Source organism: Leptodactylus fuscus, chromosome 1 (genome assembly GCF_031893055.1).
Source record: "Leptodactylus fuscus isolate aLepFus1 chromosome 1, aLepFus1.hap2, whole genome shotgun sequence".
NCBI lineage: Eukaryota > Metazoa > Chordata > Amphibia > Anura > Leptodactylidae > Leptodactylus > Leptodactylus fuscus.
The window spans coordinates 116219492-116233449 of NC_134265.1; the positions used below are offsets into that span (position 1 = coordinate 116219492).

General features: G+C 36.5%; 1 protein-coding gene across 2 annotated transcripts in view; it reads left to right on the forward strand.

The window, feature by feature from the left end:
- MN1 (MN1 proto-oncogene, transcriptional regulator) overlaps positions 1–12671 on the forward strand; it is a 50906-nt gene extending 38235 nt beyond the window's left edge. The window contains exon 3 of one of the 2 annotated variants that reach the window (XR_012716531.1): positions 6165–6255. Coding sequence is in view for 1 of the 2 variants with exons in the window: in XM_075276538.1 (XP_075132639.1) it covers positions 6165–6349 (185 nt within the window). In the remaining variant the exon portion in view is untranslated. Of the gene's footprint in view, positions 1–6164 lie in introns of both variants that reach the window. The other variant, XM_075276538.1, reaches the window with a different exon arrangement.
- The last annotated feature ends 1287 nt before the right edge of the window (positions 12672–13958 follow it).

Consider the following 13958-nt stretch of genomic DNA (forward strand, 5'->3'; position numbering starts at 1 on the left):
TGGTGTTGATTTTATTGCTGATAGAGGTAGCACCTGATCCTGTGACTGTTCTGGTATTGTCTTTGTCAAGGTATTTTGATGCTTTTCCGAACAAAAGCCTTCCTGGGTAATGCAACTGCCACGATGGTATGGTTTATATAGAATGAAACAAAATATATTTAAGGGAAAGATCAATAGATAGACCGTTCACTCTTTGACATTCCAAAAATTGAGATCGGCACCTTGCAAAGCAATATAATAAAAATTAAACAGCCCATTCCATTTCCTGTAGAGCTATACTGCATGATGATAATAATCGATTCCATAGCATGCACAATATGCCATGCTGTCAGGAAATCCTAGACTTATATAGTGTCAACGCTTATTTCATATTACCACCATATTTGATAACCAAGTCTGCTGGAACCTGTTACTATCCTTTAAATAAATCATACCTACAATGATTTTCTGTCAGGCTATGGAAAATAGAAAGAACTTGTGTTATTTTTGAGACCTAGATCAGACTTCTCAAAATCTAAGCATCCGTTGCATTTAATTTGCGCCTACATAGTTTCCGTTTATCTCTTAGTCAATGAATATGTTGTATCAAAGATCTATAAACTCACACTCATCGTATTTGGGATCTTCTCGTTCTTAAGAGCAAATCCTTTGGAAAGGCCACATTTTCAGTATTAGAATCTTGTCTGCCAAAACCAATATGTCAAAATGTCATGTTGAAGATTTGTCGAAAAAAAAAAAAAGAACCCACATGCAGACATATTGCTACATCCTGTCCTAAGGCAGTGGAAAGACATTAACCACACTTCCTTGCTTCATTCTTGGTACGGTTTGTAATTTCTGTAAATGAAGTAAATGGAGATGGGAGAGTAACTGTATTAATTGCTATCTGAGACCAGGCTGGTTCCTGATAAACCATTCTAGATATATGATCCAAATGAACTGATGTTACCTTAACAAGATCTCGAGCTGTGGGATTCACGGTTGGCTGCCTCTTGGGGATGGCTTTAGCATACTGGTCTCATGCTGTGTGAGGGTATGGGCAGCCATGGAGCAGTAGCTGATGGTTTGTCAGAGCCTTTGAAGAAGTGTAAGGGACAAGCCCCCAGGCAAGTAGCCTTTCTAGGGATCCTCACCTCCTGTTTGTCACTTTAATCTTGTGAGCAGGCTGGAAGAAGGGAGCTGATTCTTCACCAGACCTTTACATGGCAATAGTCTTTCCAAAGTCCTGTCCTTTGATTCAGATTTCTTGTGACAAAAACAGTGCACAGAGACAAAATCTTGTGTTTATCTTCACATTTTCAGATATTGTAAAGTAACACTATCTATCTATCTATCTATCTATCTATCTATCTATCTATCTATCTATATGTGTGTGCGTGTATATTATGTGTGTGTGTGTGTATATTGTGTGTATATATATATATATATATATATATATATATATATATATATATATATATTATATTTGTCCTGAATGTTTCTTTTCCCCTGGTTAAAATGATGTCTTTATATGGTCACACACACAGCTCAATTATGAATTATGAATATTTAGTGTCCACACCACTCTATATGTCTTCTTTGTCTTGTTAAGTTTGGACCTCTCCGTTTTATACAAATGTCCAGTTCTTGTGCACATGGTTTTCTATAAGTTCAAGATTTTTGGTGCAGATAACATACTTTGCACCATGTAAACCATATAGTTCTCAAGTAAAAGATAGAATATGATCAGTTTCTGTAGGGAATATTGTATGGGAGCTATATCATACATTGTTTATTAGCTGCTACTACAATGGGTGGCATTCTGACTTGTGAATACTGTTCAGTTACCAATGCATTTGTATTCTTACAGGTCTTACTGTTGGTTATTGCTGAGCATATGTGCCCTGATTCTAGGGCCGAATCTCATAGCCCAGGAAAAAAATCAGGTCACAAATAAGAGGGATGGCAATGGCTTCAGGCACTTGGAAGTGCTTATTATCACACAAGGACTTTTAACAATATGTTGGACTTTGCCAGTGCAGACAGTATTATGTTGTGCTCTTACTCTACCACTGAGATCAATGAGATCTTTGCAGCATTTTATGGGAGGCTTATGGATGATTGGTACCATATAGACATCTGCTCTCTGACATTGGACAGGTCAAATAACTAAACATCCATTGGCATTATTGAAGAAAAGTGTCTCTACTTACTTGTACCTGCTGCTGAAACCATTTTGTAAGGAGCCATAAATCTGCAATAGAGGTACAATGCACCTCTACTATATTTGTGTATGCGACCATTGCAAAAGTCCTTATACAGAAGTTTTTTCTGCTGGATTATAGTCAAATACAGAAAACAAATCATGCCATGGTCCGTGTAAAAGGTATATTAACTCTAACCCTATTCCTTCACTTCTTCTCTGGTCCTCTGGTTAGCATAATATTGTTAAAAAATTTAGGTATGTTCATTTTAACCCCCAAACTCCCTAAGTGTTAGATGATAAGACACAATGTGAGATTACAAGATTTTCTCGAAGGAGCTTCTTTGATGTTTGTTCTGATGTTTTTAATTGTTTTGACGAACACTTAAGGCTGAGGTTCTTTCTGCAGATACTTTGGTGTACGTTGGGTAAATGTGGGGTGGATGGGTTATAACTATATGACAGAGTATTCTGGATAGTATTAATAGTATTATAAAACAGTCCTTGTGTCATCACAATAGTTGTATTGTGTTGTAAGGAAGCCAGTGAGGGTTAACTTTCTGGTTGCTGCACCTCACTAGGGGGACACCTTTATTATCCATGCTCTGATTAACAATGTACACTTGGGGCGAATTTACACGTCTCCCGAAGTGAAGACATAACAACTTTTATTTTTTTTCTATTTAGCTCATTCACCTATTGCTCTCCCGAATAATACATTTCAATACATTGTATATAACTCCTGTTTTGAACATTTTTTACATACTTAAATATAATAGTTGGAAACAAAGCGTACATTCCGTTGCTTCCAAAGTTTTTAAGGTCTTTTGTGTGAAAGATAAAAAACAGATACATCTATAAACCAACGTATTAACCTTTCTAAGTATGTTCTAAACTGATTATTTTATTAGCATATTTTCTATCTATCTGTTGATCTGTCTGTTATGCGTGCGTGTTTTTTTTGTTTTTTTCCCAGCACATTACACAGACCTTTTTTTTTTTCGTGTGTGTGTTTCTCATAGCCTCACTATTTTTATGTGGCACCGTAATCATATAAGTTCATCTTGTTAAACAAAATATGACTGAAGTACACATCCCAAGGTTTTTCTGGAATCCTTATTTCACTAAGTTCACTGGAGCAGAAAAGCAGAAGTACTTATGCTATCTCTCACTGTAAAGCTGTTATCTTCGGCTTCCCTTCCCCTTTGCAGTTCCATGCTACATTACATGCCATGCATATTTAAAAGATGCGGTAAAATGAATTTATCACTGCTGCCTCTGAGATAACAAATGTTTTAAACCCACATATATATTAACTGTTTAATGGCTCCAAGTGCTGCTCTAGTATCTCAGATTAGCAGATTTTATTTGTAAAAACAGCCCCAGTTAGCTCTCAAGATGGATAGAAGCAAAGTATATATTTCACATTGTCAGGTTTTTCTTAGGTTTGTTAGCCAAGTATATTAAGTTTTCATGATATAATGTAAGAAATTGACACTGTAATATTTTTTATGTGTTCTTTACTCTTGTACAGGCTATACCTTTATATTCAGCATAGAGATAAAATGTCACCTTAATGTTCATGCCGTTAAGAGAAGTCCGCTGAAATATCTAGCTTAATTTACTCTGGTGTAAACGCTGAGCAATATTAAATGGCTAAGTTGTAATTATGCAGCTTCCGTATATTTTATAACATAGTGAAAGTGGACAAGACATCTAAGATAACAATTAGAGTCCCATCATGGAAGGACATTTATGGCAACCATAAACCTTACAAATGCTACAGAATAGCTGCTGTACAGTTCCCTGTTGGGCTCTACCTTTGACCTGTATGAAACCTTAACCACTAACCTCCTTCACATCTGTGAACCTTGTTGTCCATACTAATGGGTTTTGGATGAATTATACAAGGCTCTGATGCCTTTGCCCTAGGCAAGTTATTGTATGACGCTTACAGAAAATATATATTAGGGTACTCATTAAAACATACTATTTCAATTGTGGAGAAGTTAGCTCGGTAGAAGCAGCGGTGCGGACCCAAACAGTCAAGACACAAAATGTGCAGCAAATTGGTTTATTTAAAACAAACAAACAAAAAAATCAGGAAAATAAATAAACCTTGACTTCAGACAGAAAAGGAGCAAAACAAAATACAGCCTTAACTTCAGGAAAAAACAAAATAAAAACCTGCTTGTCTGAGCCACTAGCTAAACAGAATGGATAACCTAACTATACATGTGGCTTACTTCCAGCCACACAAACAAAACAGGTGCAGTATAGTCTCACTGGACTCAGGGTTATAGGACAGAACCGTATACCTCCTTTCACCTCATGGAACTGCCCTGCAATGCAGGAGCTGCAGCCTTTTCTGGACCAGTAATGAGCCCAGGATCTACACCTGGGCTGAGGCCTACTCCAGATCCACCCTGGACCACACATATGTGAGAAACCTGGGGCTGATATATCTGGACTCCAGCACTCTGCCTGTCACCTTCTCACACAGTGTATAGTATAATGAGCTATGAAAAGGAGAGACTTACTGATAATTGTATTGGCTACCTTTGATATTGGCCCCATGTTAAAGCGTTGTCCAGCTAAAAGCTTTAAACAAATTTTTAAAAGCTATAAAAACATTTTCATTGTTATTTCAACAGTTACAGGAAATGACTGCTCAGCCAATCAGTGGCCATAACAGTGACCTACCTCAGTCAGGGATTGGCTGAGCAGTCTACAGGAATCAGATAGTAGAGACCAGCAGTGGCTCAGAAGGTGTTGGAACAGTAGGGTTGGGGGATCGGTAAGATTACTTTATTTTGCCAATCTGACCTTTTTATTTTTAATAAATTTTACCAATCTGACAAACCACTTTGATGTGTGATAAAGGCATTAGATTATGAGCCACACTGGGCCCAGGAGTGATGCATTCCCGAAGCTGGACAATGCTATGGTTCTGTGATTATTTATGTATTTATCGTAGTACAGTACCCAATGTGTGGTTATTGTATACAATTGTTATATGTATACAGTTCAGTGTAGGAATCAGGTCCAAGTGTATTGCACAGGCTCATCTAAGTAGGGTGAATATAGGATAGGGCACTTGGCGTGATGCATTATTTTGAGTTAACTGTTTCAGCTCAGTAATAAAAGTGTATGGGCTATTGTTTTATAACTCTGTTGGAATGCTGTTATTTTATGTCTGTATAAATCCTCTAGGTTGATGGTATAAAAGGACGTAAATTGATATTTAAGAAAATACTTTCTTGAGAGATATTATACACTTTTGGACACCTTCAGTTGTTGAAGCAAACATTCTAGTCTTTTGGACACCTTCAGTTGTTGAAGCAAACATTCTAGGCTTCTAAGAATTCATTATTCTCATCTTCATTATATTCATAGGAAATGTTGCAACATTTCTGCATCATTATTAAGGCAGTCACACTCATTTAATAGCAGTTGGACCAAACTATTCCTGTTGACATACACATGCACACTCGGGTTAGCCAAGTTTGCATGTGTTCTGAGTGGGGTGAGATAAGCCATTGCTAAACACCTTTCAGATCAGCTTGCCTCTATTGGGAACAAAGGATCAGGCATGTTTAACTTCAATATGTCTGGTCCTTTTTTCATTCAGCAAAGGCTAAACATCAGTGGAAAGACAAATACATATTTGATAAGTCCAATATTCATTGGCACGGTTTAGATTATTGAGGTTTGGATACAATTATCTTGCAAAGGTATTCAACTCCTTTATGGACTGTTCTGTTTGATATAAAGATTGCAATTGAAATACGTGAAGGTTCACAGAATTTTCATGATATTTACTGACACTATTTGCATACATGAGAGACCATGTCCCCAATGTCGCTGTAAATGCAGCATAACACTCTAAATGTACTTTGAGATTCCTATTGTGTTATTTATAGCAAAGCTATTGCAGTATGAAACTTTTATAACTAAAGTCTTTTTTTCTTTTGCCTTGCAGCCCATGATCTTCCCCAGAACAAGACCTCAGCAGCGGCACAGAATGGAAGCCATTTGCAGTGCCTCTCAGTTCACTGCACAGATGATATTGGGGAGTCAAAGGGTAGGACTCCTGTTCCTACGTGGAGATCCCTTCATTCTGATATCTCCAACAGATTTGGGACTTTTGTTGCTGCCCTAACTTGAAAAACGGAAAGAAAACCCACATTCTTTTTACTTTCCTAAGAGGCCGCTAATGATAGGTGGACTAATTTTTTTTTAGATTGGTACCTGCTTTAGTGGCTTTTGGACTTGCAAGGGTTAGTTTGAAATAAACCTCATATTTTTGGATCTTTTTGCCACAGTATGATACCAGTGTTAATTCTTCTTCATCCGGCACACTTTACTCATTTTTCATACTATTATTTACATCATTTCCCTGTTTCTCTGTAAACCTGATGTATGGTTTATCTGGGCTAGAGAAGGGCTTTTGTATGTCAAAATTATATATGTATTTACTTTTGTTTTTCTCTTTTTTTTTAGAGCTACATAAAAAATATTATTTCTTTTGTAAGAAAAAAGTTGACATTTCTATTAATCTTTTGTATCATAATAGACCACAGCCAATCCATGGAAAAAAGAAATAATATTGTTGGGACCTTCTTCATTATTTGTGATCCCTATATTAACCACAAAAAATGAAAATATTACGCGGCCTTTTTTATTTATTTATTACTTTACCCCGCCCCCCATCCCGGACTCTAGTTCAAGCTCTAAATGGATGCTCACAGCTATTTTGCACATGAGGTTATATGTCAGCTTATATTTTTGGGTGATTCGTTGCAAGATAAATTACATAGAAGATATTTTATGCGTACAGAGGTAAAATGTAAGAATTCCTGCACTCCATGCTTAAAAATCTGAATGAACAAATGGACATTTATTTTGTTTTTTATTTGTCCCCATTGGCATGTTAGTGGGTTATCAGTATCTGACTCCTGACTGGTCAGGTTGTCTACATTTGAAGGTACTTCTTTTTGGTGAGCTTGATATGTAGGCCTAAATTTATCAAACCATGAAGAAAGTGTGTTGCACAAGTAATACTTGATGTCTGCTATCAATATCTACATTAATATCATCTACATGTTACATGATATTATTGTGCAGAACTGTACAGTGTTTCACTTCTAGGAATGTCATAGATTACAACAGGTTACACGTTTCATGGTTACTTGTTGGGGTTTTGTGATCTTCTTGTGTTGAGCAAGGCTCAAGACTCATTCATTTCCATACAACTTGTTATTTGCAGAATCTCAATGCCAACAGATTAACTTTAATAAAAATGAACTGTATAATCTTATTTCATCTGGTATTTCTATTGAGTTCTTCCAATTATTTAACAGTTTTAGATACGGCTGGATAAGCAGAACGGATGTATTTTGACAGAGTATGTTTTTCTCTACTGGATTGTTGATAATGAAGAGAGTATATGTATTTGTAGTGTAGAACGTATGGCCCAGGAATTTGAAGGCTCTTCACATTGTTAGACGTTCTCAAAGCAGAAAGTACCCAAAATCTCTGAAGAAACATTTCGGCATCCTCTAAATATTTCAGGAGTTAAGGTAGGGTTCACACTACCGTTGATGTCCGCTCAGTAGGTGCCCATTTACAAAAAAAACCCAAAACAGACACCTATTATAACGGACACAAACGGACAGTAACTGATGGCTATTGGTTACTGTCCGTTATATCTCCGTTGCCCATAGACCTCAATGTTAAAAGAATAACGGACACTTGCTGTTTGCTTTTTCAAATGGACAGAAAAGTCCTGCATGTAGGATTTTTTGTCCGCTTGAAAAACAGACATGGTCGTAAATGGGCACTAAAGGACACAAGATAAAATCCCATTGAAATGAATGTAAATTGCAAACGGACCAGCTAGTGTCCATTGCTAAAATCTTTTATGGGCAATAGCCACGGACACTGGTGAGCGGATGCCAACAGTAGTGTGAACACACCCTAAGAAGTTATGAACTACCTTAAAATATAAATACAGCAGACAGGTAGTCAGCAGCAACTATGTCTAGAATGAGCTATAGTCAAAAACTTAGATGAGTGAAGGAAAGAAAACCATTACTTAAGTAAGAAATGGGAGAGTTGTGTCTACCATTGTACTTGTTTTTTTCCAACCAAAACTACATTACAGACTAACCATTCAAGACATATGTCAACTTCTTGTTCTGTCTGTGGGACAGCAGAAAACATCTATTTAATGCATTACAGACTACCCATATGGCTTATGTATGCTTTGTGTCTGAATAACATAACTGGCTTAGTAAAAGAATTGAATATTATGGTGGTCATACGCATTCAGTAAATCCCCTGAAAATGAAAAGATAAGGCGTATAAAATTCAATGTGCCCAATGTTTCTTGCAAAATCTGGATACCTCCATACACATCCGATACATGGCTGGCATTTATAATATGTATGGGGCCTTCAGAGCTGTACTCACAATTTTTGTCTGATCTGGATTTCGAGTATAAATATATAGCGCTGATAAATAATGTCCAAATAGGCCACAAATCCATAAGGTAGTATTTTTAGACAGCAAATAACAGCAGACAAACCAGATTCCTAATAAAACAACAATTGTAAATTAAATATTGGAGTAGAACAGCCCCTTATTACATGGCCATAGTTCCTTATTTACATCAAATGAGATATATATAAGCATGTAGGATTCAGAGGTATTGGGAACCTTTATTTGTGTCCAAGATCCAGTACTGCAATCTGACATGTCATAATAAGAATAGGGTTCGATGCATCAAATTCAGTGTTTAGGGGAAGCTCAGCATGTCAGAATTCTTGCCTGTAAGTCGTCATTGAAGTCTCGCTCCATTCTTATCTGTGATGTAGAGTCACTGTGAAGATCTAGCATAATAGCAAAGGACATTTCTTTTATGAAGTGGACTATGTACATGATGGGTGAACGAAGAGATGCTCTTCTATTCCTTCTACATGTGACCCGGTTGCATATCGAATCAGTTTTTCATCAATGTATACAAAAAACTCAACACCATTCCATTTCATCTAGTTCCATCCAATCCACAGTTTATTTTCCTTCCCGCCTATGTAAAGAGAATATACATGCCTAGAATTGTATTATACATGCTAATGAAACCAAAAAAAACGGAAAAAAAAAATTATCAAAGCTTAACATGCCATCATGTTCTATTTCTATATAAAGTGTATTTTTTTCTACAAAGAACTGTCGAAAAATTAATCTTTGCGCTTTAAAAAATATATTTACTGCAGTTCTGTTTCCATTAAAGTTGTTATTCTTTTCAGAATTTTTGGCCATGCGCCATGTATACAGTTATAATTTGGAAATATTAGTATTCCTGAAGCCTAGTAATATTTTGAGTGTGATGACCCTTCATTAAAGAGACAAAAAGAGATATAAAATTGTAGTATTCATCATGCTTAAATGAATTTTCCAGGACTCATATGACCTTTCATTTTAAGGGAGTTGTATCAAGTATGGATAGGATAGGCAATAACTTCATTATCTATGGGGGTCTGACTGTTGGGATTCCTATTGAGGGTCTGGCTCTCCTGTCCTAATATTCCCAGTGGGAATAACGGAGATAGGCGAGCACTGTACTCGACAAACGGCTGATCATCGGGACTGTTCTGTGAAATGAGGTTTGGAACCTTGTACCTCTGCCAGTCAACCGATTGAAATGTGTATATGTATATTTGAAGCTGTACCACAGCTCAGCCCATTGACTGCTGATCGGCCTAGGGTCCCACCAGTCAGACCTCCGCCAATTAAAGCATTAATGGCCTATCCTAAGAATAGAATGACAGAAACCCCTTTAACGTTGCAGTGTGTATCTGTAAAGTGGTCTAAATAAACTGAATGTCCCCTTGTTATCGAATATATGACTACCGGGTTTATTTTGTATATGTGGCTACAGTAATCCATGAAATTATATCCAGCTGCAAGTCAATGCCTAGATTTTTTAGCATGTTTTCTTTTGCGGTTTTATTTTTCAAAATATCTGAACACAATTCTAATAATAATTCTAATAATCTTTTTCTGCGATTATAGTGGCATTTGTGTAAGCAATGCTACACCTTGAAGATTAAAATATGTATAACTCACACCAAAGTTCTTAATGTATTCTAAGTTTTTTTGTACTAGTTTTGTAAAGGGTTCTGATTTTCACATAGAGACAGTCACTTTCAGTAAAGCTGGCCATATTCATTAGATTGCAGGCAGCTTTCATGTGGTTGTCCAATCAGTGATGGGATCCCATCAGTACCATCAACAACTAAACTACCTTATGAGGGTGCTATTGACTCTGCCCACATTGGATGATGGTTGGCCAAGAGCAGCCCATCATGCCAAATATTAATATTTTCAACAGACAGCTGGCTGACAGGTTAGAGGTTGCAGTCTGTATGTAGGTTCACAGCCTAACCATACCTGTTTGTCCATGAAAATGGCTGAAAATCTAATGTCTTTGGCCAGCTTTAGGCTTGTGTGCATGGATATCTTGCATGCATGGAGACATACAGCTGTGAGTGGAGCGCACTGTAAGTCCTTAATACCGACCCATACTGTGCTCCGTGGTACCTCCATGATGCAAATATTCTCCAATAGAATGTCATGGACATGAGGCCTAGTATAAAAATGGGGAAAATATTTAACAAATTGTAGTAGGCTAAAATGTGTTTAACTTCTTGATGCATTGGTATATGTCTGCCTACTAACATATAACTGGAATTACATTTTATTCAGCATTACTAAAATCTGTGGATTTCCCTTAACTATCCCAGGTGGCAAGCATGAATAAATAAGAAATACATAAGAAAACAACTAATATGAGGGTAAAATGAAATGATCTTTTACTATTAGTGTAACACAGACAATTGAATTATACAATAGGTGAAGATCAACTGGCTTTGGTGCACATTCTACTCCATAAAAAATCTGTATTTCTAATCTGATAAACAGTTCACGAGTGGTTATCTGGATAAACCTTTCTATTGTATGTCATTGAGTTGTCAACAGGGGATCCCAATGCAGAATGTATAACAGCCTCCATCTACCATATGCCATTCCTAATACTGATGTCTCAGTGGCAGAACTGGTTTAGGCCATTTTCATACTTTATCAATACTGTATTGGGCAACAAAGCCTTGCCCGTAGTAGCCAGAGTGAGTTTTAACAGTCCTATGGAAACATAACATGTCTATTTTTTTCTGTAAGACATTTTTTTTAGAAGCATGGTGCTCTTCTATCAGCATATTACAGATTTTGTACCCAAAAATAGATTTCAGATATTTTAGATATTTCAAAGAATTGTAAGTTGACAAAATCATATATTTACAGTGCAGATAATGTTAGTTCATATGGAAAGGGTGGGAAGCAGCAGTAGTATAGATGTTTGATTAGAAGTGAAAGGCAAGCCATTGTTCTGATACAATCCACACAATATGTCATGTCCACCAAGATGTCTAAAATAGAGATTTCCCAATAAGTCTGCTATGAGTGACTAAAGTATGTGCTGAGGATAAGCAGAATCGCCAAATGAAGTAATCATCTAAATGTTCCATACATTTGGTTTGAATAAGCTGCTTGAACCCTTACATATTATTCCTCTTAGGTGCCTATGTATGTTCTTTTCTATTTTAGGTATAGTGTTTATCAATGTTGACAATCGGTTTTACAAAAAAAAAAAAAAGGGTTTCTAACACTTTTCATGTGAATCATATATATGAATGTCATACCTTTGGTCATTGCTACTTTGTAGCATTCACGCTGATCAGAATGCTTGCTTTTTATGTTACTCACAAGAATACGGCAAAGATTTTTTCATAAAGGTTCATCAGGTAATACAGAAAACATATGATTCATTGTTTCTATTTGCATCCTATAAGATAAAATGTGATTTCATTAATGAACCATTTTAATATTAAATTCAGATAAATGTCCAGATTGTAACCAATTGCTCAAGAACGTTGCTTTTCTTCTGTACCTTTTTTTTTTGTTAATGAATCCCTCATTTTGCGAGACAGGAGAGTCTGTGAATGAATCTTTATGTAAACAAGTATTACTCCTCACAAACAGTACAGCTTTAAAATATATGTGAGAGCAATTCATGTTTCATAACATTTGCTTTATGGAACGGGGGAAAACACTGGTGATCAGTACTGCATAGCAAACTCTTCTTAAAATGTTATTGCACATGTAAAATATGGAAATGTTACTCTGCTGTGTGTTAAGCAATCTGTAATCTTTTATTGACTATTGTTAAATTCATTTTTAAATGCTTGTTTGGAAGACTGTGACACTAGCTCATAAAACCGAGTGTTATTTTTCTTTTTTTTTTTTTTTTCTTTTTTCTTTTTTTTTTAAAAACCTGTAAAGTGCAGTCTTCTGTATTCATGCATATTGTATATATCTGTATATGTTTTACCAACAAACTAAATAACAATAAATATGATGTTAATGGTGATGTGTGTGTTTGTTTTATATCGAGAAAATTGCAGTGCTAATAAATTAGTGTGGTCAGAAACCCAATAAAAATTGAGAATAAAAACAAAAAAAGAAACCTTAAAGCTCAGTTTACACTGGGATCACACATATTACACTCAGATCACCACATATTTACAGAACTCTTGCTATTAGCTTTTAATGTGTATATATATATATATATATATATATATATATATATATATATTATATAATATATAATAGTGTAGTGGTGTATAGTAATATAGTAATAGTGTAGTAGTGGTGCGAACCCTAACAGTCAAAGACAGGGACACAAAGTATGGTTTATTAGGGCCACGGTGGCTCAGTGGTTAGCACTGCAGTCTTGCAGCGCTGAGTCCTGGTGTTCAAATCCTGCCAGGGGCAAAAAACCATCTGCAAGGAGTTTGTATGTTCTCCCCATGTTTGCATGGATTTCCATCCCATATTCAAAAAAGACATACTGATGGGGAAAAAAAATGTACATTGTGAGCTCTATGTGGGGCTCACAATCTACAAAAAAACAAAACAAAATATGGTTTATTTAGGAAAAACAGGTAAATAAATAAACCTTGACTTCAGGCACAAATCACAAATCACGGCCACAAAATAGCGCCGTGTATATGATCCCGGCTCCCATTGAAATCAATGGGAGCGTATACGGCCCGCAAAAGCTCCCATGATGTAGACGTGCCAGATTACGAGCCAAAATACATTGTGTGAATGCACCCTAAGAAAGAAAATCCTGCTCGTCTGAACAACTAACTAAGCAATAATAAACTAACTATACGTGTGGCTTGCTTTAGCCTATGACCCACACCTGGGATGAAGCCTACTCCAGACCGGCCCTGGACCACAGAAACCTGGGGCTAATGTAACGGGAATCTAGAACCTTGCCTGTATAAATATTGGATGTATGCTTATAATGACCATTGAAGAACTAATAGACATCCAGTGCACTTACAAGTGTAAATCAGGGGTGGGGAAGTATTGGCATGCGAACTTGTTGGAGTATATATATATATATATATATATATATATATACTCACCGGCCACTTTGTTAGGTACACCATGCTAGTAACGGGTTGGACCCCCTTTTGCCTTCAGAACTGCCTCAATTCTTTGTGGCATAGATTCAACAAGGTGCTGGAAGCATTCCTCAGAGATTTTGGTCCATATTGACATGATGGCATCACACAGTTGCCGCAGATTTGTCGGCTGCACATCCATGATGCGAATCTCCCGTTCCACCACATCCCAAAGATGCTCT